Consider the following 26,456-nt stretch of genomic DNA (forward strand, 5'->3'; position numbering starts at 1 on the left):
GTATCAGTCAGTATATCATTACAATTTCTTCAGTGAAGCCCTCAATCTGATCTAACAAAGCACAGGAGCTGGCATTTGTTGGCGGTAAAGGTTCTCAACCTTTTTTGGGCCAGTGCCTCCCCATCCATTATCCAGATGCCTTATTAATTGTTCCAACGGAAAACAATAGCAGCCTACCAAGGAAAAAAGTCTGAGGCTACTGGGAAAAAGCAGAAGAATATGTATCCATAGTTAAGGTGTTCAATAGAAAACTGGCAGCATTTCTTCTTGTTCTGCATCATTTTGCTGATATGATTGTTGTTGTTTTATGATGCTATTAATGATTAAACATTTGGACCTGCATTGGTCATATAAAATAACCAGGTTAATTTACCTTCACTTTCTTTTGCATCGTGACGCAGATTCTTTTCTCCATCTAAAGGTAATGCAACCGACAGTTTCCAATATTTTACACTTTAATGGCTCTTTGTTCATGTTATTATTATTAACTACTGTTAAATTAGCTCCTCTACAAACAGCAGAAACCTGTCGTTTGGTTGTTAAAAGTGTCGTTTGGAGCCAAAAGTGAACTCACAATTAACGGCTGTAACATTTGCCGCCATTTTGCAGTTGAGTTTGAGTGTGTGGAGTAACGTTAACAGTTGAAGTAAACTGATCGTCACTAGTTCAGCACAGTGTTTTTATTACTGTGTCCCACTTTTCAGGTTTTCCTGCCTGAATCAGCCTGTGGAGGAGGCGGAGATAAGCCGCTGCTCTCCCCGCTGTCTGAGACACTAAATGCGGCTCCGCTCAGCCGGACAGCCGCTGGAGAACAGCTTTGACTTCATGTGTCTACAGGTGAATATAGACCTGTTTATATTTATACTACAGGACTCATGTGGAGACAGAGGGGGAGATTTAACCTGTTAATTTATTACCGTGTTTTCACGTCGTTAAATATTAGAGAGATAGAAAAAACATTTAGTCAAAATCACAGATGGAAACAGCTGACCTCTCCCTCCTCTCAGGACAAGGACACAATTTAACAGATGTGTGTTAAAATAGTCCAAATGGAGCCCAAATGAACATTGAAACCTATTTTTCTTGCTGTAATTATTCCTCCTGTTCATACTGACCATTAGGAGATCCCTTCATAATGCACTTACAATGGAAGTGATGGAGGACAAAATCCACAGTCCTCCTTCTGTACAAAAATATTTAAAAGTTTATCTGAAGCTAATATGAAGCTTCAGCATCCAACTGAGTCAAATCAAGTAGATATCTTTCAACATTACAGTCTTTTTAGTGCCAAAGTTCCTCTTTTTCTTACTATACTTCCACCACAGCTCAACAGGGAAACACTGTCTGAGGAAACACAAAGAGGGAATTTTTAGCTAAAAAGACTGTAAATGTGTCAGATATCCACTTGATATGACTAACTCAGACTGATGAAGACTCATATAAGCTTCACATCAACTTTTAAATGCAGTTTTGCACAAAATGACTCCGTCACTTATGCTACTTTATGCTCCACTACATTTTACTCCAGTCCATTTATTTGATTGATTGATTTGTTTATTGTAGTTAGTTTACAGATTGTGATTTTACATTTTGAAAAAATCATATTTATAAAATCCAATGCAGTGTTAAAGATCAAACCAGTGCTACTCAACCTGTTTGGCTTGTGACCACTGTGACCAAAAAGCAGCATCTAGTTGGGACCTCTTTACTTTTCAGATGGTTTCATTTATAGAATTGCTAGTGGGTCCAGAGAGGTAAAATTATACAATATTTCACTGAAAAGCAAAGATGAAGCTTGAAAAAACAAATAAACGCAGCAGCAGAACATTTAGTTTTTCTCTTTTCTTTCCTTTCTGACCCTTTGGGGGGTCTGAATCCTACAGGTTGGGAACCACTGGACTAAACACCAGCTACTTCATTTTTTTTAAAAAAAATGTTATGTATTAATTTAATTAAAAGTAATTCTTCCATTGTTTCTTTTTTAAGGTGTGTGTGTTGTGTCTGGTTGACATGTTTTGCTCCTAGTTATGGAGGTTTTATATGGAGGGTTTTAAGGGCTGAAACTAAATATATAAATACATAAATAATTATATAATGCTTAAATAAATGAATAAATAATTATTTCATAATAATTGTCACCATAAATAAATGAATCACAAATTAAATGAGACATTAAATATAAGTTAAATTTATGTTTATTTATTTATTCACTTGTATATTACTTACTTTATTAATTTATTCACACATTTATTCATCTATTTACAATTTTATTTGATTATTTATATATACTTTTATTTATCCATAGCGTAACTTGCTGCAGCAAAACAAATAAATGTGTCAACTTCATCCATCAAAAGTCAGGGGGCGGGTTAAAGACTCTGATTGGTGAATGAACAGTATTACAGACCAGCAGGATCTGAGATCCTGAATACAGCTTCATTCATTTCTGTGTCAGTCGGGTCAATATCATTCCAATTCATTCAGTGAAGCCGTCAATCTGATCTAATAAAGCACAGGAACTGTAATTTGCCTCCATCTGTTCAGCTACAGCCGACATATCTACTATTGTAACACACAAGATTTAATTGAAATCTGCACCAGGTGCTGCCATCTTGAATTAGGCAAAAGCAGCAGATTCAAGTTCAACCACCAATCAACCACCAATGCCAGCTAGCTAACACGTTTATTTACCTTTCTTTTTTTCTCTCTTTCCCTTTCTGCTCCATCCTTCCTCTATTTCCACTGTCCATCTTGCTACTAAGTCATTTAGCCTCTAAATGCACTTGCTGCCAAAGGAAACGTGTAACTGCCAACTTCTCTCTCTCAGTTCAATTCAATGACAATATAACATTGCTAAAGCATATTTACACAAACTATACTATCACAGCAAACAAATAATAAATAAACAAGAGTGTGTCAGATGTGTGTCAAACAATGTGTCAAGGCTGTTGCTGCGATGCTTGTGGTTCTTTCGGACTGCTCCTGTCACTATGCTAACGTTTAGCTATCAAGCTGAAGAGAGAGTCTGTCTTTTCTAAAGAGCTCCTTCGTAAAATACCCGGCAATGAAAATGCTGAATTTTGCATACACTGCAAGAGTACATTTTCTGTTGTGCATTGTGGAAATGCCGATATAAAAGATCATATTAAGATGGCCAAACATAAGCAGTGGCTACAAGTGGGAAGTAGTGATCTCCTTCAGAGGGACAAACGCCAGTGACAGCCTTCTGAATACTCCACGTTGGTGTGCTAAGCGCTGAAATAAGTTTCCCCCCATCCTGATGAAAATACCTAAGGTGCGTGCATAAGCGCATACATATGCGTGTGCGTGAATGTGCGGAAACGTACACTTAAGGGTCTAGGTTCGGGGGTTTGAAAATATGGTCACCCTAATTAAAACTAAATGTACTCACTGGAAAAGCTGATCACCCAACTCATTAGAAGATCTTTTATCACAACCAAACACTGACTAAGACTTTTTTTGGGTGACCCGAAATAGCAGCAGCTACATCTATACCCTGTGACTCTCGGGTTACGCCATGGTTACATGGTTACAAACGGGGCCATGATTTACAAAATGAACATCATGATGTACTGAAAAATACTTGAAGCTAGTTATAGAGACTCATTAGGAAAGTGCTCACTGAGGTAATAAATCAAGTGAGAAGTAGGGTTATTTTCTCCTAAACTTCTATACAATCAGACTTCTCTTTGCAGCCAGTGGAGTCGCCCCCTGATGGCCATTAGACAGAATGCAGGTTTAAGGCACTTCTGCATTGGCTTCACTTTGATTGGGTTAAGCCCTTCATGTCTAGACGGTAACCCTGGATTTGCAAAAGATTTTGCAAGAGTGATCATTCTACTGTGGTCTTTTAGTATCCCTAACTAAGTGTATTTTGTGCCTGAACCTGACCAGAAGTTAACCACAGCGTCGTCACATCATAAAACATAATTATTTTATGTAAAACACAAAATGAAGAAACAACACGTATAAATCTTGTGAGAGATTTGCAAATCTAAGGAACCATCTAGACCTAGTTATGACCTTGCCAAAGGACACTGTAAATCATTCATAGTGTCCGTGGAGGTAATACAAGAACTCTTATAAAAACAACCTTGCCCTTACTTCACCTTCACTCTCAGCTTCGGCTGTCAGCAGCAACCTTTCCAACTTTTTCACTTTCTGAATACATTTTTAATCTCTATATACTTGAAATGTTTTAAATATCAGAAGAATCACCGTGAATTTGCGTGTCTTGCTTGTATTTAAGCCAAACTAATGACAAGGAAAATGTGGCTGTTTTTCTTTCTGTTCTGGATCGCAGTGAGAGCCAACGCCAGTAAGTTTTCTATAATTTAAACTGTTTATAACTGACATGTTGAGAAAATTATAATATCATGGTTTTATGGTATTTCTATGCATGTTTTGTGTTATATTTTTCTGTTTCAATTTTAATTTTGTGACCACATCCTCAGGTTAAATAGATAGTCCAGCTTCTATTTACCAATGCACATGCCCACATTTACATCAACTGTGACAACAGGAAAATAGTTAAATATATAATTGTTACATTTATGTGTATTTAATTATTTATTCATTTATATACATATTTATATATTTACATATTTGTATGTTTATGTATTCATATATTAATTACATTAGTTTGTTATTAATTTATTCACACATTTATAATTGCATTAATTTATATAACTTAGTGTAACTTGCTGTAGCGAAATAAATAAATGTGTCAACTTCATCGATCAAGTCAGGAGCCGGGTTAAAGCCTCTGATTGGTCAGCCTGCAGCCTCAGTTGCTGCATCATCTCCGCGAGGATCGTCAATACATCTTCATTTCTGTGTCAGTCAGGGCCGATGTCATTACAGTTTCCTCAGCAAAGCCCTCAAAAGCACAGGAATGGGCATCTGTATGGTGGTATTACTGTAGCACAGCTATGGTTAGAATTTTATCTTTATCTTATCCACAAACAATTTATTTGTCCCGTTTTGCACGTATCAGAGAGAAAAAAACAGACTACATTAATACCATCCCACTTCCTTGTTGGAATTACAGGTAGACATCAGACTTTCTGGTCATACTGTCTGTCAATATTTGACTTTTGTTCCAGGTTCTTCGTTCCAGTTCAGAGAATACTGGCTGCTGGTTGAGAGGAAGGGCTGTTTCAGCTAGTTACTAAGTGTACATGAGTTTAACACATTTTAGTACACGTTAAAAATTAAGCTAAATACAAACACCGTCAAATAGAGTAGAGGACAGAGAAGCTAGCGCAACCATAAATGACAGCAAACCGCGGTAGAGACCAGACTCGGACTGGCAATCGGGAGCACCGGGACTTTTCCCAGTGGCCTGGCCTGCTAAATGGCCCGACAGCCCGCAGATTTCTCTAAATTTTTTTGACCCTGAACGCAACACTGCTCTGCGCGCTGTGACAGCAGAGAGAGAGAGATGTTTTGTTTGGCAGCAAGTACATTTAGTGCTAAATGACTTAGCAGCTAGATGGACGGTGAAAAAAAGAGGAATACACCCATGGGGTGGGGCAGAGAGATGGCTAATGTTACCGATTCGCTATCATCGTCCTCTGACAATCAATAATAAAAGTGGTAGTTCTCTCTCTAGTTTCCTCAAAATCAATGATGGCATAATTGGCATATCTAGTCTAGTTAATGTGGTCAGTATTATTTAAAAATTCATTCGTTTTGTCAGTGAGTTAATACTTTGAGCTCATTATTTAAAATTATAGAGACAACATCTTCTTACTATTCAGGCTACTGTAATTTGTTGAAACTTAAAGATCTATGTTATTTAATGTTTATGTTGGTTAAAGGGTTATTTTAACCTTTGATGGGTAACTGTTAGTGTATATCAGTAAAGTGAGTAAGGTATTGTGCTCCTGCTCTGTTCTTTGAATAGGTAGAGAGAGTTATTAACTGTATTATATTGGTACATTAAAAGATAAAGGTGTGTTGTGCTCTTGCTTTTTTCTTTTTGAAGGTGGAGAGAGTAACATAGATACCACAGTAGTAGTCGTACTGTTGTCCCCCTCCTTAATGATATGTACCTTTGGTTTTATTTGAGGCTCATAACAGTACATTGTACTAAGTAGTTGTTGGCTCATTAGTTTGTTATTCACATGTACTAAAATTCACCAGAATGCAGGAAATCAAGTCTTTGTAACTAATATTTTCCTAGTGGGGGACCCTGAGACCCCCTGCTTAAAAGTGGCCTGACTGGGGCTGTATTTCCCGCTATATTTCCTGGCCTGAATGATTTTCTCTGTTCAGCCCTGGGCCCTGGACACACTCAAACGTCCCCCAAGAACACCTCAATGCCCCCTTCAAAAATATTGCTTCCAGTACCCTTAGATGTTCTCTGAATGCCCCCTGAGGGGGTACCTACTTGTTGAGAAATGCAGTTTGTTCAGAAAGGTAAAATTATATATTTCACTGTAAAGCAAATATGAGGTTAGAGAAAATTCTATCAAATAAACAGCAGCAGAATATTTAGCTAGTTTTTCTCTCTTCTTTCTTGTCTGACCCTTTGGGGGGTCTGAACCCTACAGGTTGGGAACTACTGGACTAAACACCAACTACTTAATTTTTAATTTTTTAAATTTATTAATTTAATTGAAAAAGTAATTGGATCCTTCCATTGTTTCCTTTTTTAAAAGGTCTGTGTGTTTTGTCTGATTGGCACTTTTTGCTTCCATGTATGGAGGTTTTTAAAGGCTGAAACTAAATATATAATTGCATAAATAACTATTAAAATAAAAAATTAACTAATTAAATGCTTAAATAAATAAATATATCAATAATTATGTAATTTAGTGCTTAATTGTGACCATTATCATGAACTGGCTCAAAGTCAGTGACAAAGAAGGGAATCACACATTAATAAAGCTTCTAAAAATTAGATTTATTGTTAACTTAATATAAAATATAATAATGTTAGTCAGCTAAACAGTCATGAATGCAATGTGTGGATGAGTGAAGTATGTGATGCATGCAAGCAAAACAAAACAAAACCAAAGTCTAACCCATCGGGCTGGTGGAGACCTGGAAGGAAGAGAGAGAAAGAGGTTAACAAGAAGACACCTAAATAGACTGCAGGTCTAAACTACCCAGGTGCAGGTAGTTCCTAGAGGTCCTCTCCAAACCCGCCCACTGGTTCCTGAGCCAAGACGCCAAAGCAACCTCTCTTCTTAAGTAAAAGGCAGAGAGATGGACGTCACATCATAAATAAATCACAAATTAAATGAGACACTAAATATATAAATGTTAAATTCATTTGTGTATGTACAGTGAAGCCCAAAATTATTCATACCGCTGGCAAATTTTGACTTACTTAAAGTGACTTTTATTCAACCAGCAAGTTTTTTCTTGATTGGAAATAACAGGCGTCTACCAGAAGATAAAATGATGTACAAGAGGCATCATTGTGGAAATAAATATTTCTCAGCTTTTATTTACATTTGAATAGAAAGTGGCATGTCCAAAATGATTCATACCCTTCTCAATAATCAATAGAAAAGCCTTTATTGGCTATTACAGCAATCAAATGCTTCCTATAATTGCTGACCAGCTTTTTGCAAGTCTCCACTGGTATTTTTGCCCATTCATCTTTAGCGATGAGCTCCAACTCTTTCAGGTTGGAGGGTCTCCTTGCCATCACCCTGATCTTTGGCTCCCTCCACAGATTCTCAATTGGGTTCAAGTCAGGACTCTGGCTGGGCCACTGCAAAACGTTAATGTTTTTGTCTGCTAACCATTTCTTCACCACTTTTGCCGTGTGTTTTGGGTTGTTTTCGTGCTGAAATGTCCACTGGCGCCCAAGGCCAAGTTTCTCTGCAGACTGCCTGATGTTGTTGCTGAGAATTTTGATGTATTGCTCTTTTTTCATGGTGCTGTTTACTGTGTTCCCTGGTCCATTGGCTGAAAAACACCCCCAAAGCATTAGGTTCCCACCACCATGTTTGACAGTGGGGATGGTGTTCTTAGGGTTGAAGGCTTCTCCTTTGTTACGCCAAATGAGGGATACATCATTGTGGCCAATTTTTGTTTAATCTGACCATAAAACAGAAGACCAGAAGTCTTCTTCTTTGTCCGGATGAGCATTTGCAAAGGCCAAGCAGGCTTTTGTGTGCGTTATCTGGAGAAGTGGCGTCCCCCTTGGTCTGCATCCGTGGAACCCAGCAGTGTCCGTTTGACTGTCTACCTTGAGACATTGCCACCAGCAGAGCACATATTCACCAGGATGGCCTTGGTGGTGATCCTTGGATTCTTTTTCACCTCTCTCACCATCCTCCTGGCCAGCACAGGTGTCACTTTTGGCTTTTGACCACGTCCTCTGAGATTTTCCACAGTGTGGAACGTCTTGTATTTTTTAACAATACTTTGCACTGTAGCCACTGGAACTTGAAAACATTTAGATATGGCCTTATAGCCCTTTCCTGACTTGTGAGCAGCCACAATGCGCAGCCGCAGGTCCTCAGTGAGCTCCTTTGTCTTAGCCATGACTGTCCACAAACCAACTGCATAGTTGCTGTTTTTCACCTGTTGAGTAGATTAAAACAGCTGTTCCCAATGAATCAGGGTAATTAGGATGCTTTAGAACAGCTTGGACTATTTGGAATGGTATAGAACTTTGGATTTCCCCATAGACTGTGACAGTTTGCAAAGAGTATGAATAATTTTGGACATGCCACTTTTTGTTCAAATGTAAATAAAAGCTGAGAAATAATTTTTTCCACAATGATGCCTCTTGTACATCGTCTTATTATCTTTTGGGAGAAGCCTGTGTCATTTCCAGTCAAAAAAAACTTGCTGGTTGAATAAAAGTAACTTTGAGTTCAAATTTGCCAGGGGTATGAATAATTTTGGGCTTGACTGTATTTATTTATTCATTTAGATATATATTTATATATTTACACATTTGTATATTTATTTATCAATTAGTATATTAATTTATTTACTTAATTAGTTTACTCACACATTAATGTATCTGTTTATAATTTTATTTCTTTATTTATATATACTTTTATTTATCCATAGTGTAAGTTGCTGCAGCGAAATAAACAAATGTGTCAACTTCATCCATCAAAAGTCAGGGGGCGAATTAAAGCCTCTGATTGGTCAGCCTGCAGCCTTAGTTCCTGCACTATTTCCATGAGGACTGTGAATACAGCTTCATTCATTTCTGTGTTCGTCGGGTCAATATCATTCCAATTCGTTCAGTGAAGCCGTCAATCTGATCTAATAAAGCACAGGAACTGTAATTTGCCTCCATCTGTTCAGCTACAGCCGACATATCTACTATTGTAACACACAAGGTTTAATTTAAATCTGCACCAGGTGCTGCCATCTTGAATTAGGCAAAAGCAGCAGATTCAAGTTCAACCACCAATCACAGGGCAGAGTCCGACCCCCTGACTGCTGATGGATGAAGATGACGCATTTATTTATTTCACTGCAGCAAGTTACACTATGGATAAATGGAAGTATATATACAGAAAGAAAGAAAGAAAGTTATAAATAGATAAATAACATTTATATATTTAATGTCTGATTTAATTTGTGATTTATTTGTGGTGATAATTAAGCACTGAATTACACAATTATTTATCTATTCATTTATTTAAGCATTTTGTTGTTATAATTATATATTTACTCATATATTTAAGAATTTAGTCATATAATTATTTATGTATTTGTATATTTAGTTTTGGGCCTTAAAACCCTCCATATCAAAATAGCAGAAAGAAATGTTTTTATTGATTTATTTCTTTTGTTTCACTCTTTCTTCATGTTTTTGTTTTAGAGGCAACAGTAAATCAACAGTTCTGTCTTAAGGAAACTGATCTTCTCTCTTTATGACACTAACTTACAGAGTGACTGAAACATTTAATGAAATATAAATAAAATGACAGCTGCTCAGTCAGAAGTTCGTCATGTATGTGAAACACTTCTTGTTGTTCTGCTGCTTTTACTTCCTCCTTCACTCTCAGCTACAGCTGTCAACAGAAGCCTTTCCTACTTTTTAACTTTCTGAATACATTTATAAATCTATATATACTTTAAAAAAAACTACTTTAAATATCAACAGAATCACCGTGAATTTATGTGTCTTACTGCTATTGAAGCCCAACTGAGAACAAGAAGATGTTGCTGCTTTACTTTCTATTATGGACCGCAGTGGCAGCCAACAGTAAGTTTAAAATAATTTAAACTGTTTTAACTGTTATTATTTTTTAACTGACATGTTTGAGAAAATTATAATATCATGGTATATTTATGTGCATTGTTTGTGTTATATTTTTTGGTTTCAATTTTTTTAATTTTGTGACGACACCCTCAGGTTAGATAGAGTCTAGTTTCTGTTTATCACATGTACACATTTACATGAACTGTGACAACAGAAATGTATATTTGACGCCTTTTATAACTGTGAATATTTGACTGTGAACAGTTTTATAAATCTGGTTTAAGGAATATTGATGTGATGAGGGGTCATAAGGTATTTGTAAAGAGTTTTTAAAGGGATATTTGTCCCCTAAATTTAGAAATAGACTAGAATCAGTGGTGGAAATTAGCTGAGGCACTTGGGTAACACTTAAAGTCCCCCTATTTAGCATTAATAAGATGTATATAAACATTTATAAACATAAACATTTAATAAATGTTTATACACACTATAATGTAGTTGTAAGTATATATTAAAAGGACGGGTTCACAATTTTTCAAGTCTGTCTTAAAACAACAGTCAGGAGCCCAAATGAACATTGACACATGTTTTTCTTGCTGTAATCATTCCTCCTGTTCATACTGACCATTAGAAGATCCCTTCATAATGCACTTACAATGTAAGTGATGGGGGACAAAATCCACAGTCCTCCCTCTGTGCAAAAATGTATTTAAAAGTTTATCTGAAGCTAATATGAAGCTTCAGCGTCCAAATGAGTCAAATCAAGTAGATATCTTTCAACGTTACAGTCTTTTTAGTGCCAAAGTTCCTCTTTTTGTTACTATACTTCCACCACAGCTCAACAGGGAAACACTGTCTGAGGAAACACAAAGAGGGAATTTTTAGCTAAAAAGACTGTAAATGTGTCAGATATCCACTTGATATGACTAACTCAGACTGCTGAAGACTCATATAAGCTTCACATCAACTTTTAAATGTATTTTTGCACAAAATGACTGTGTGGACACACTGTGAATTTTGTCCCCCGTCATTTATGCTACTTTATGCTCCATTCCACTTATTTGACATATAGTTAATTGTAGTTAGTTTACAGATTATGATTTTACATTTAAAAAAAAGAAGAGGATAAGAACAGCACACCTAGTCAACTGCTTTTAATTTGAATTGCCACATGGATGTTTCAGGCCAGGCTCCTTTCCTCAGCGTGTATGCTGGCAATCAACACAATCCAGGACAGGTGGACTTAGTTAAAGACATCCACAACTGACACAACAGGGTCAAGTCTGTATGAATTTTAGGAAAAGTGCAATAACTGGTTGTATTGGATTATCTATTCTCTTTCTAACCATATATTTGTACTCCTCCTCATGGATTTGTTCCTCCCGTAGGGCTTGTTTCAAGACAGTCTTAATTTCAGCACCAAACTTTAAAGTGGGGTCTGTATGAATAGGGATGTATACATCTCTATCACTTAATTGTCTTTCCAGTTCTTTAATGTATAAAGTTTTATCCTGAACCACAATGGCCCCACCTTTGTCTGCATGGTGTATAATGATGTCATCATTATTCATCAACTCAGCCAGTGCTTTTTTCTCTGACTATAAAAGATTAGAGGACAAAGTTTGTCGTTTACTGTCTGCACATAAGTCCATAACATCCCTTTCCACTAGTCGACAAAACTGTATACATTAAAGACTTTATACATTAGTTTCTACATTCAGTTCCATCTCCAAGCCACTCCAAAAAGTAGTGAGTAAACACTGGCATATTTTTGAGAGCAACCCCCATATTGCGAGTGCATTCCAAATTCCACCCAGGTATTTTTATAAGAGGTCCTCCAATTTACGTGATCTCTTAGTGAAGACTGATTTACCTGAGAGTTACACGCACTTTTTATCTCAGATTCCCAGTGGTAACTTTCCTTGTCATAATTGTGTACATTGTTATGCTATGATTCAGGGAAATCATTTCACCCACCTGATATCTGGTGTGGAGATTAAGGTTAAAGGCAGGATTACATGCAATACCAAATATGTTGTTTATTTGTTAAGATGTCCACGTAATTTATATTACGTTGGTGAAACAAAACAAGAATTAAAAACTAGGATCTGTGAGCATAAGTGTTCCATCCACAATCATGACGATAAATCATCTGTGACTAGGCATTTTAACAGCCATAACCATAGTTTGTCAGACTTACATTACATGAGCATTGAAACTGTGAATATGCCACGGAGAAGTGGCAGAGACAGAATCCTTCTACAGAGGGAGACGTACTGGATACACTCACTGAATACGTTCATTCCCGAGGGGTTGAATGAGGAGATTTCATTGAATTGAAGATAATACTTCATCATTTGTTTCATTGGTTTTATGTGAAAAATCTGCTACATGATTGAGGTTTTTGCATTTTATTTTATTTTATTTTGTTTTGTTTTATTTTTTTTTATTATTATTATTATTGTTTTTGATCATCATTATTATTGTTGTTATTATTATTATTATTAGTAGTAGTAGTAGTAGTAGTATTTTTTTTTTTTATTTGTTTCCTATGAACTGAACAGAATTTGGTTTTGGGTTTATTGGATTCCTGTTAGATGTTATAATTCTATGTTCTTAGAAACTGTGAATATTCCAAGGAGAGGTGGCTACAGGGACATAGTTATTGTGTAGAAGGAGACATATTGAACACACTCTCTGAATACCTTCACTCTCAATGGATTGAATAGGAGATTTCATTTTCCTTTTATGAACTCAAAAAATTTTCTTCATATGATCTGTATATAGTTCTTTATGATGTGCCACATGAATGAGATTTGATTTCTATTTGTCTTTTTATTTTTTAATTTTTTAAATTATTATTTATTAATTTGATTTAAAAAGTAATTGGATCCTTCCCTTTTTTCATTTTTTTTAGGCGTGTGTGTGTGTGTGCTCCGATGTATGGAGATTTTATATGGAGGGTTTTAATGGCCAAAACTAAATATATAAATACATAAATAATTATATAATGAAATGCTTAAATTAATTAATAAATATATAATTAAATAATAAAATGCTTCAATAAATGAATAAATAAATGATTATGTAATTTAATGCTTAATTGTCACTATAAATAAATAAATCACAAATTAAATGAGACATTAAATATATAATGTTAAATTTATTTGTGTATTTATTTATTCATTTGTATATTAATTTATTTACTTAATTAATGTATTCACACGTTCGTGTATCTATTTATAGTTGTATTTGTTTATTTATATATATTTTCATTTATTCATAGTGTAATTTGCTGCAGTGAAATAAATCTGTCAACTTCATTCATCAAAAGTCAGGGGACAGTTTAAAGCCTCTGATTGGTCAGCCTGCAGCCTCAGTTGCTGCACTATCTCCACAGGATTGTGAATACAGCTCCATTCATTTCTTTGTCAGTCGGGGTCGATATCATTCTAACTCCTTCAGGGAAGCCGTCAAACTGATCTAACAAAGTACAGGAACTGTCGTGTGCCTCCATCGGTTCAGCTACAGCCGACATGTTTACCATTGTAGCACACAAGATTTCATTAAAATCTGCACCAGGTGCTGCCATTTTGATTTAGGCAAAAGCAGCAGATTCAATTTCAACCACCAATCACAGGGCAGAGTCCGACCCCCTGACTTTGGATATTTCACTGCAGCAAATTTCACGATGGATAAATTAAGGTATATATAAATGTATAAATAAATAAATAAATAAATAAAAGTTATAAATAGATGAATAAATGTGTGAATAAATGAATAAGTAAATAAATAAATAAATATACAAATGTGTAAATAAAAAAATAAATAGAGAAATACACAAGTAAATTTAACATTTATATATTTAATGTCTCATTTAATTTGTGATTTATTTATTTATGATAATTAAGCATTAAATTACATAGTTAGTCATTCACTGAAGGATTTGATTATATAATTATTTATGTATTTATACATTTAGTTTCTGCTCTTAAAACCCTCCATATAAAACTAGAGCAGGACATACTTGATTTAAGAAAAAATACATTTCAGTAATTAAAGTTCAGATGAAATGGCATTTCAAGAGTATCTAACTTCCTTATCGTGACGTATTTCAGAGTGAAACAGGACAGACAGGCGGTACGTAACGTTGGGAGGAATTTGACTTGAACGTTGAAAAGATTATTGATGGCTGAATGTTATGAGACTATTGGTTGAAATTGGTTGGCTCAAGCCTGCGTAAGCACATATCATACTTTGATATAAGAATACAAAGAAACTGTTTTTTTTGTATTTTTTGGCATATATTGTTAAATAGGTGCACAATATGATCAGCGATGTGATCTTAAGGAGTTAAAAAAGCATTTTTCATTTCATCTCGATTTTGAACAGAGAAATTTGCATTCACTTGTTTTTATTTTATTTTACAGAAGAACCACTCTACAGGAAAATAGGTGACGAAGCTGTTCTCACACCAGACTCTGTAGTGAATCCCATCAAGAGCATAGCATGGACACATGGACCCAGTATTGCCATAGAGTGGTTTCGGAATGGAGACGAGACTTTCGCGTACCGACAATTCAAAGGTACCACTTAAATCTAAATCAAGCTGTTTGGTAGCCAGAGATCAAGGATTTTACACATTAGTCTCAAATACATTTAGGTTGAGATTTTCGTTAGAATTTTATTTTAATTTATATTTTAAGGAATTATTTTACAGTATTTAATAGGTTCATCCCAGATTTTGGCTATATTAATGGATTGTATAATAATACAGGGGTTTTAATGTGTTTTCTGCACGAATTTAGTTCTTTAAGGAGTATAGCCCAATAAATTTGACAAATACAATTAATACTAACGCTGAATTTTCACCTTTATTAAAATTTTAAGGCCCTTTAAAGGTGTATTGTTAAATAAGATATCAATCTAAAGTGTTTTTGGTCAAAAAAGTCTGTAAATTGTGCAGATAATCCCCAAATATCTGAATATGTTGCAATCCATAGATTTATTATTTCATTATTCCTGTAAAAGCCAATTAAATACTTTATAATTATATAATTATCAATGGGTAAATGAATGGAATTAGGGTTATAAAAAGGGATTCACTTGCGTGAGGGAAATGAAAACTAGACTTTTTTTGTATGAAAATCAGCTGTTCTACAAACATTTTTAGTGTTTTAAAGTGCATATTTCTCCAGCTGACCACTCTTAAGTGACCAATGACTAAAAATCCCTGTTTAGCAGCTAAACCTGTGCATTTTTGCAGATCGTGGTAGGCTGAACACTTTAACTGGAGCGCTGAAGATCACAGGACTGACTCCAGACGACAGCGGCAGCTACACAGTAGAGATCAACAACAAAGTCACCAGCAAGACTGAACTCCTGGTTATCTGTAAGTGGAGGAATTGTGTAGTTTGTCTTAGTTCATCAAAACGGCCATAAATTTAAAGGAAACGGCCATAAATTTAAAGGAAATGTCTTTTTGTTTCTTTTTCTATCAGCTCCTGTCTCTAAACCCACCGTCTCTGTTTGGTGTATGATGATCTACTGTGTCCTCACCTGTACTGGCGATACCACAGGTGCTGAACCAGTCACCTACTGGTGGACGTCAGGTAACACGACGTGGTCTTCAACCAAGGAGCATAAAATAACAATGGTAAACACAGGATAATGATGTTTGTGTGTCTCATCAGTAACAGATAAATCATGTTGCAAGAATAAACCATAATCTAGTTTTTAAATCGATTCACATATTCAGGCATCAGTTGGTGACCAGCTGAGGCAGAATCTAGGCTGTGCAGTTTAGGATATTTAGACAGTTTAGAGTATTTCTGAAATTAGCTTTAACTATATCTGGTATATTAAATATGTTGTGCATTGTCTCTGGTAAATAAACAATATATAATTAAATAAACTGAACAGCAACATGAACAAACCTGCAGAAAATAAAGATTTCAGATCATGGAAAGGGCCAGACTTGTCTCTGTAAAGTCATAAAAAGTGACAACAAGAGCTGCATTTGGATACAAGGTTGGACATTTTTATTTTTATCCAATTAACAGGCAACTGTTGAGATGATCTAATATTTTATATGAACGTCATAGTTTCACAAAACATTCAAAGATATTTCGTTACAAGTTTAAACCTTCACTGTTCAGGCATTTTTAAAACTCTGAATATCTCCACATGTGTCATGGCAAATAGTAATAAAGCATCATATTACTTAATTTGTAAATTAATTTATTAATTCCTGTATTTACTGTTGTTGAAGAAATTTCACTCAAGTCCTTGTTCAAAGTTTGCTGTGGTGGAAGTGGTTTAATAGCATTCCAAAAATGCGGTGAGCATACTGACACAGAGCTGGTCTGATACAGTAGACTGACCCAGAGCAGAAGAAGTGGAGAGACTTTATACAGTAAAGATCAAAGCACCAAATGGTGAACAAAAGCTACAGTATGGATCAAAGTAGTGAGGGCATTTACATACAAGATCATGGTTTGCCAGGGGCACGTCGGGGGGGGTCAGATCAGTAGAGGTCAGGAGGGTGACTAACAAATGGTAGACAAAGGGGTAGAAAGGGAGGGCATTTACATACAAGATCAAGGCAAATCCAGGGGCAATACAGGAGAGGTCACATCAGCAGGGGTCAGGAGGTGGAAAGGACACAAACTTGGCATATGTTTGATCAGAGAGTTGTCTCAGACGTTATTTGATTATCAGGTCTCCAAACTAAATGTGTTCTCCTTTGATGATTGAGTCTGCTCCCAAAGGGTATTCTTCTTCAATCCACACTTTTTTTTTTTTTTTTTGAATGTGGCTACAGTCTACTTAGTCTAAATCTACTTCAATTTTAAACAAAAAGTCTGCATTTTCCAACTCTATTGGTAGGATAGGTGGAGTTGCAGTGGTGTACATGATTTTAGTGGTTGTTTGAGTGATAAATGAGTTACAAATGGATTTAAGACAGGTGATCAAACGGCTTACAACAGTCAAGACTCCAAATCCAAGCAAGACAATTTCAAAGATTACATAACCTAATGCTCCTAATTTCTGTTTAAACCAATCAAACAGACCAGTGGTGACAGGGTTATGTAATGTTTTGGCAATATTATTCAAATGGTTAGTTATTTCTTGTATGGTGGCATTGTGGTCAGGTATGAAAATACAACATTCAGCTCCAATTACTGCACAGGTTCCTCCTTGAGAAGCCAGTAAATAATCCAGAGCAGCATGATTTTGTAAAGTCATTCTTCTCACAGCAGTCATTTCATTGTGAGAACATGGACATGCCTTTTGCGGTAGTGTTTGCAAGATCTTCAGCCGCATGAGAAAGGTCTCTTATTTGATCCAAAGCTGCCATGGCTCCGTAACTTGGAATGGGAGCACTGTTATGGGTGTGTTCCCCTGTTGTTGTATCGAAAGGTCTCGTTTGTGATGTTTGTAGGATCGTCTGATCTGTTCCTTTGATGGCTGTGAGTGTGTTGGGGTTTGTCGTGTATCTTTTCCTGGGTCTCTGGTGTCTGTTATGACTCTCGGTGGGTGTTGTACATGTTGTTCTGGGGCTCTAGGTCCTGCGGTGTTCCTCTTGTTCTCCGGCGGTTGCGGGCGCTGTACCTCCTCTTCTGGGGCTCTGGGCCCTGCGGTGCTCCTCTTCTCGTCCGGCGGCTGCGGGCGGTGTGCCTCTTCTTCTGGGGCTCTGGGCCCTGCGGTGCTCCTCTTCTCCTCCGGCGGCTGCGGGTGCTGTACCTCTTCTTCTGGGGCTGTCAGCCCTGCGTTGTCCTTCGGGGGAGGAGTTTCTTCCCAGAGCTGCAGCCACCCCTCTACGGGCCCACAGGTGAAGAAGACAGCCCACAGGATGAAGATGGGTCCTGCCGTTTTCAGGTGCATGGTGGGGGAGGCGTCTTCTTACAGTGGGATGCGTGGACCCACGTGGGGCGACCTTCACACTTGATTGCTGTGTTGGTGGTAAGCAGGACGTGTTGTGGTTTGGACCAGCGGGGTTTCAGGGCGTTCTTGCGTCGGAACTCTCTGATGCAGACCCAGTCCCCTGGTTGGATGTTATGGCAAGGCTGGTCACTAGGAGGAGACTGGACAGCTTTTACTTGTCTGTGGATTGACTGAACAGCAGAGGTTAGGGCAGAGCAGAATGATATCATTGATTCATCCATAGCATGAAGATCCATCTTCTTCATGCATAGTATTGAATTACTTGATACAGTCATTGGTCTACCCGTAATAATCTCATGAGGTGTAAGTTTGTGTTTCCTGATGGGTGTGGTCCTCATTGACATGAGGGCCAATGGCAATAGTGATGTTCATTTTAGACCTGTTTCAGCACACAGTTTGGCTAGTTTGTTCTTCAGAACACCATTTTGCCGTTCAACTAGCCCTGCAGACTGAGGATGGTATGGATAATGTAGTCTTTGTTTAATTCCCAGTGAGTTACAGAGTTCAGTCGTTATTTGTCCAGTGAAATGAGTTCCTCTGTCTGAGTTGATGCTCTGTGGGATGCCGAATCTTGGAACAATGTCTTTCAGCAAGCATTTCACTACAGAAGCAGAGTCAGCCTTTTTGCAAGGCCAGGCTTCAGGCCAGTTTGAAAACATATCTATACATACAAGAACATTATCATATCCATCACATTTCGACATATGAATAAAATCTAGCTGTAGAGTTTCCAAAGGTCCCTGAGGGGGAGGATGTGTCGACATTGTTGTCTGTACTGTTTTCCCAGGGTTGTGCTGTTGACAAATCAAACATTTCTTACAGTACTTTTGGGCATACGATGTAAATCCTGGAGCATACCAGTCTTTCAACACTGTCAGACACATTCCTCCTTTACTTACATGCGATAAGCCATGTGACATGCGTGCAAGCCATGGGTACAGGGACGTAGGCGCCACAATGCGGCCGTCATTGTGGACCCACAAGTTATTTACATATTTACATCCATGGGAAAACCACAACCTATGCTCCTCCACATCAGCAGTCTACTGTAAGAGGGCTACATCATTAAGAGAAGCAAGGTCGTTAGCAGGTATGGAAGGACAGAGCTTAACATGGACAGGGTTACCAATTTTGGCAGCTGTTTTGGCCGCATGGTCAGCCAAAGCATTGCCGTTTGAAACAGGATCGTTGGATTTGGTGTGGGCTTCACACTTAACAACTGCAATAGATGAAGGTAGTTGACATGCATCTAACAGTTCATCGATGAATTTGTCATGTTTAACGGGTGTCCCCGAGGATGTAATGAATCCTCGGTTCGCCCATAACATGCCAAAGTCATATAAACATCCAAAAGCATACCTGGAGTCGGTGTAAATGGTAACAGTTTTACCTTTGGCCAGGTAGCAGGCTCCGTCATTGCATGCAACTCAGCTACTTGGGCGGAGCTTGAGGGTGGCAGGGCGACGTTTTCAATAATTGAAAAATTATTAATTATTATTAATATTAATTGACAAATTGCATACCCTGCATATGGCACTCCATTTTCTCTATAAGCAGAGCCATCAGTATAGAAAACAAGATCAGAGTTAGGGATAGGAGTTTCTGAAAGGTCAGGACGAGGTTTAGATGAACAAGAGATGACATCCATGCAGTTATGAGTTATCACCATCCTCTTCTGTAGGTAGAAGTGTAGCAGGGTTAAGGATGGTACATCTTTTGAGTGTAATGTGTGGAGCAGTGAGTGTTAGTACATATTTTGCCTCTCTGGTCCCTGTCACATGTCTGTGTGCCTCTCTGGTGATTAGGGTGAGTGCATCATGCGGGACCATGACTGTGAGTGGCGAACCTAGAACAATATCAGCAGATTTGTTGATTGCAAGTGCAGCTGCAGCTACAGCTTTTAGACAAGGTGGAAGTCCTCTCTCTACTGGGTCTAATTTGGAGGAGAAATAAGCAACAGGTCTGTAAGCAGAATTATGGCGCTGAGTAAGAACAGATTGTGCAAATCCACATTTCTCATGCACAAATAGGTTGAAGGATTGATTATAGTCAGGCAGTCCTAGTGCAGGAGCTGACAACAGTTCCTGTTTTAGCTTATTAAAAGATTCCTCGGCTTGTGGTGACCAGGTGAGTGGCTGGGAACATGTTGAGGGTTTGGACATCTCTTGGAGTGGAGCTGCAAGTGATGCATAATCAATTACCCATTGTCTGCAATATCCTGTCATTCCTAAGAATGTTTTCATTTGTGACATAGTAGTGGGTTTGGGCACTTGCAATATGGCTTTTATCCTGGAGTCAGTTAATACTCTTGTTGAACCTGATAGTGTGTGTCCCAGATACTGAACCACATTTTGACACAACTGAGCTTTCTTTTGTGAAGTTTTGTGACCCTTTTCAGCTAAAGCCTTGAGAAGGATGACAGTGTCAATTTCACAAACAGAAGCAGAAGGAGAGGCCAAAAGTAAATCGTCTACATATTGTATTAGGGTTGAACCTCCTGGAAATGAAAGATCTTTGAGGTCACTGTGTAAAGCACGAGAAAATATTGTAGGTGACTCAGTGTAACCTTGAGGTAATCTGGTGAAAGTATATTGTTGTCCATCATAGGTGAATGCAAACAAATACTGGCTGTCTGTATGTAAGGGGACAGAAAAGAAGGCACTGCAGAGATCAAGTACCGTATAGTGAGTTGAGTTAGCAGGTAATGAAGACAATACAGTAGTTGGATTTGGAACTAAAGGGAAACGGGGAAGTACTACTGTATTGATAGCTCGTAAATCCTGTACGAATCTATATTCTGGTTTACCTGGTTTCTTCACGGGAAGTATAGGTGTATTACATGGACTGTTGCATGGCACTAATATTCCTTGGTTAAGTAAAGACTGGATGACAGGACGAATGTCTTCTCTCTTTTCCTGTGAAAGAGGATACTGTGGAATCCTTGGCAGAGAGACATTTTGTTTCAGTAATATTTGTACTGTCTCTGCAGTCTTAATCAAACCAACATCATTAGAAGAAGAAGCCCATACTGACGGGGGCACACTGGACACTATTCTATCATAGATTTTCCCCTTCTCTTCACAAATGGGTTGATTTTGATCTATTAGGGCTGCAAGCACAGCTGTTGTGTTATGTTGATTAGTCTCTAAAAAGATGCCGTCTGGGGAACAATAGATGGTACAGTTTAGTTTGCATAACAAATCTCTCCCTAGTAGATTTACGGGTGTGGTGTGTGAAAGAAAATTGAATAGTAGGTTATCATTTTATAAATCTTTTGTATATATGTTACAAATGTTTTCAAACTAAGGAGTCAATGTTTGTTATCAACTGAATGTGATGTAATGTCATCGTCATTTTGGGGACACATGTTGGTGAAGAAATCCTACTCCTAGGCTAGTTGAACTCTTGAACCTGTTTCTATCTGAGGGTTGCTTGCTGACCTCTGGGGTTAGCTAGAGATATTTGTCTTAAGCCTGCTGTTTTAGAGACCATACTTGTTTGTAAGAAGGTGTAACGGTTTGTGGAAGTGTCCATTTAGGGACCAGACTGTTTTTAGCTTTGCTTCTGGAGAGGTATAAAGCTGTCTAGTTTGAGTTCACAATCTTTAGAGAAAGGGCTGGCTTTAGGGAAAGGGCCAGCTGAACAACATGCTTTCTCTCCAAAAATACAAGATGATTGTATTTTTGTTTGTGTTTGGACATTTGTATAATTGTTACTGATGATGTGATGGATTGTACAGTGTTTACAACTGCTTCAACAAGTAACAATGTTTAATGCTTTCTTTATGTCTCCATGTGCCTTCTTTCTCGAGAGAAAATTTCCACAACATTTGGGGGCTCGTCCGGGATGCTAACCCACTGGCCTTTTTCCTGGGAGAGTTGACCTGTCCAGTGGCCAGGACCGATCCTAGGAGATTGCAGAAACCTCGGGGACCTATGTAGGTTAGGGTCTTTTTGCGAGAAGGCTGGGGTCACCTTCCAGGAAATGGGGACAGTGGTAAGCAATCTTTGGTTTGTTGGTAATTGTGATTAATTCTGTGGAAATTGCATTTGTTATTTGCCTCCAAAATTCTTAGGAAAAGGAAGGGAGTTTAGTTCGAAGGCATGCATTGGTGGTTGTTGAAGTTTTAATGGCGTCATAGATACTCTAAGCTTAGAGAGGGAATTCCTAGGGAATTTGCCTAAAGTGAGAGAAAAGTGTTCTCTTGCCTAAAAAGTGCACAGAAAAGAGGCAGGGTTAGAGTCCGCTGCCAGGGTCCCTTTCAAGGTTAAAGTCCTTGATAAAAGCTAATAGGGGTTAGAGTCCCCTGGGCTAAAAGTGCGAGGTAAGATCGGGAACAACAAACGTGAGCCTGTGTACAATACGAGGTGAGATCAGAGTTCCATCAATATGTGAGCCTGCGTAACTAAAAGCCATATAAATAAAAGGGGTTAGAGTCCCCAAAAAAGCCTAAAATACAAGGTGAGATCAGAGTTCTATCAATATGTGAGCCTGCGTAAATTGTTAAGAAGCGCTTAGTACGGTTCGAGTCCGTGCTGTACAGTACTGTTTTTCTTTGTTTGAGTTACTGCATTTTGCTGTGCGGGTATGTGTCTGCAGCTCCTACCTGCAAAGAAGTTAATGAGAGGAGAGTTCAGAAAAGATTTAACTTTCCAAAGCAAATGTTAGCAATAAGCTGTTAAACTCGGGAGAGTAAAGGAAAAGTGGAAAAAACATTTTAAAAAAAGAAAAAAAGAAAAGAAAAGTGAGTTATGATGGCTCTGTTGCCAAAGTGGCATAAGAATTCAGGATTTCCTCAATATGGGAGTCTACAACATGCTTCTCTTAGGAATCTGAGATAAAAAATAGGTCTTAAGTAAGAAACCAAAGTTATTGAATATTGTTTGTGTTTAAGTGGTTGTACAAGGGTTTGTTTTATTGATGCATCACATGATTAGGCTCTTTCTGATGATGGAGATGTGCTTAGATTATGGAACACAGGAGGGAATCAGTGAGGAACTGAAGAGACCTACAACTCTGATACAGAATTTGTGTATGTCTGTTTTGTTGTTGCATTGCATGGTTAAACATGATGTGTGTTAAAAGGGTACACATGACATGCTGTAGCTTTGGCCCACACCTGTTTCAACTGTCTTTAAGTCGTGTTTCAACTGTGATGTTGTTATTAATTGACTGTGTTTGAGTTTTGGACAGTTTGGTTGGACGAAATGGGACTGTTGAAGATGTCATCGAGTGTCAAGTCATTTTGAAAGGTTTTGTGGGACAGAGTAAGCAGAGAGGCCTACACACAGGCAGGGTCTAAAATAACCCTGTGCAGCAGTTCCCCCAACTCCTTCACATGAAGGCATGTGGTCATGAACGACACTGAACTGAGTTTGGACAGCAAAACTGAAGCTGCTTCGGGGCACCAGGGCTGTGAGAAAGCCACAGGAAGGACCAGGAGGGTCGTGTGGATAAGCCTGGTGTAATACGAGGACAAAAGGACTCGATTCAGCACTTGCTATAAGCTAGTGGCTGCAAGGGTCTGAGCAAGACTGGTTCTGAGAAGAGCCTGCTTGAACTCTGACTGCAAGAGTTGTTCTCACAAGGCTGGGACGAGCAAAATCAAGTTTCTGGGACAGTGTTGAGAGGTTTGGTAAGATCGTCACTATCGAACCCAGGTATATGACCCTGGGACAAGGAGAAACATCACAGCAAGGGACATTGTTCATCATCATGAGACACTTTTCATCTAGTTATTGTACACTGAGTGTTGTATAATACATGCAGTTTCATGTTTGAGAATGTCTTAATGTAAGAAGAGTCAAGGATTTGTGGGTTGTCAAAAGGGCATCTCATGTTTACCTTTTTGGAATGTGTTGAAAGAGGTTTAATTTTACATCAGATGTAGTGTTTTTGTTGCAATGTAATGATGATTAAGTGTTTAGGTGTTTAGGTTTCAAGGAAAATGTATTGAGTTTGGGATCTCTTGAGTTCTGATATGCACAAAGGATTATCAAATGATAAAAGGAGGAAATGTGAAAGAAAATTGAATAGTAGGTTATCATTTTATAAATCTTTTGTATATATGTTACAAATGTTTTCAAACTAAGGAGTCAATGTTTGTTATCAACTGAATGTGATGTAATGTCATCGTCATTTTGGGGACACATGTTGGTGAAGAAATCCTACTCCTAGGCTAGTTGAACTCTTGAACCTGTTTCTATCTGAGGGTTGCTTGCTGACCTCTGGGGTTAGCTAGAGATATTTGTCTTAAGCCTGCTGTTTTAGAGACCATACTTGTTTGTAAGAAGGTGTAACGGTTTGTGGAAGTGTCCATTTAGGGACCAGACTGTTTTTAGCTTTGCTTCTGGAGAGGTATAAAGCTGTCTAGTTTGAGTTCACAATCTTTAGAGAAAGGGCTGGCTTTAGGGAAAGGGCCAGCTGAACAACATGCTTTCTCTCCAAAAATACAAGATGATTGTATTTTTGTTTGTGTTTGGACATTTGTATAATTGTTACTGATGATGTGATGGATTGTACAGTGTTTACAACTGCTTCAACAAGTAACAATGTTTAATGCTTTCTTTATGTCTCCATGTGCCTTCTTTCTCGAGAGAAAATTTCCACAACAGGTGTCAGACAGAAGAAAGGAGTGTGAAGTTGTGAAACTTCACATGCTTTCAGTGAAAGGACCTTCAGATACAGGTCTTCTGCTGGAGGTGCCATAGACAGGGTTTGATGTGGATTGGGTTGCTGCAAATGAGCAATTTCTCACCCCAAATGAAGGAATTCTCAATGCCTCTTCCAGGAGGTCAACTTTGTCCAATTGTGAAGTCCTACAGGGATTCTCTGCCATTTTCTCTGCTCCGCCTGTGTAGTGAGATACTTAGAAAAAAACTGTTATAATTTGATCTACAAACAATTTTGTTTAGTCTCAGATCACCATATCATTCCTACAACAGTCATTTTCTAAGATTTGGAAAAGGAAAAAAAAACATGAAACGCGTTCCTCAACAGTTACAGACAAAGACACATGTGAAGTGACAAACATCAACAAAACTTTGCAATATGAGATTTGGAAAAGGAAAAGAAAACATAAAACGCGTTCCTCAACAGTTACAGACAAAGACATACGTGAAGTGACAAACATCAACAAAAACTTTGCAATATGAGATTAAATCTTTTGATTTAATCATTCATATTTGTTTTGGTGCTTCCGGAAGACTTATCCAATTTTAAGTGGTATTTTGTTTTAGAATTTGTGTTGGTCATTTGGTTCTAGTTTTTTTTTCTTTCTCTAGTTATACTGCATTGTTTTATGCTTTGAGTTGTATTATTTCTTTCTAGCTGTGGCACTAGTTTCATTAGTTTTAACTCTGCGTTGTGTTATTTCTTTCTAGTCGTTACACTAGTTGCACTAGTTTAAACTCTGCGTTGTGTTATTTCTTTCTAGACTCTTAGTTGCATAGGATTTTACATTTGTGGCTAATTTCTTTCTTTACCACATTTTTCTCTTATTTGTTATAAATGTTGTTCCTTCAACATTTATTTTCTCTTATTTGTTGTAAATGTTGTTCCTTCAACATTTATTTTCCGTACTTCAATTTCTATTTTCTTTATATCACGTTTTCTTATTTTTTTTTTTTATTTTTATGTTGCAACAAATTTTAAGCTTTTGGTACCATTTACCATACATGTATTTAACAGGACCAGTCAACACTTTCCCAAACCTTCTGCTAAAATAACTTACATTTTCCTTCTGTAAAATCCCTTCAAAAAACAACTTTCATATACACCTACTTTTGCCCACAATTCACTTACCAAATCTTTCAAATCAACATTCTACTCAGAAGATACAAATCATTTTTTTGTGTAAGGAGAGCGAGTCAGATTCTTACAAATGAAATATACCTGTTTCTGAGTATTGGGAGAACTAGTCAATCCCTGGGAGAACAAATCACCCTACTTCTTCACTGGAACCTGCGTAGGCCTACTCACTAGTCCCCTTTTGGACTATTTCTCAGTGTTACCCAAACACTGTGGACCAACCCTTGGTCTTATCCTCATCAGGATCTATTTATCTGTCACTGGATGTTACTGGAGATATAAAACCTTAAGAAGAGCGAGTCAGATTCTAAGGCAAGGAAGAAGCAAGTAACCTCACAACAAAGTCAAGATTCCTAGGTTATGAAACTACAAGCGTTTCCTAAACATCTACAGAAACATCTCCACAGACTATCTCTCAGTGTTTCCCAAACACTGGGGACCAACCCTTGGTCCTATCCTCGTCAGGATCTAGTTCATAATGGCC

The 26,456-nt window shown here is 37.6% G+C and overlaps 2 protein-coding genes across 2 annotated transcripts in view; both read left to right on the forward strand.

The window, feature by feature from the left end:
• LOC137177249 (uncharacterized) overlaps positions 1-26,456 on the forward strand; it is a 185,633-nt gene that overhangs the window by 37,140 nt on the left and 122,037 nt on the right. The gene's annotated exons all lie outside the window — the stretch shown is intronic.
• LOC137177454 (CD48 antigen-like) overlaps positions 11,388-26,456 on the forward strand; it is a 38,519-nt gene continuing 23,450 nt past the window's right edge. Inside the window, exons 1-4 of the mRNA XM_067583794.1 lie at positions 11,388-11,430; positions 14,647-14,802; positions 15,483-15,608; positions 15,718-15,872. Coding sequence (XP_067439895.1) covers positions 11,388-11,430; positions 14,647-14,802; positions 15,483-15,608; positions 15,718-15,872 — 480 coding nt within the window. The remainder of the gene's footprint in view (positions 11,431-14,646; positions 14,803-15,482; positions 15,609-15,717; positions 15,873-26,456) is intronic.

Source organism: Thunnus thynnus, chromosome 24 (genome assembly GCF_963924715.1).
Source record: "Thunnus thynnus chromosome 24, fThuThy2.1, whole genome shotgun sequence".
Taxonomy (NCBI): domain Eukaryota; kingdom Metazoa; phylum Chordata; class Actinopteri; order Scombriformes; family Scombridae; genus Thunnus; species Thunnus thynnus.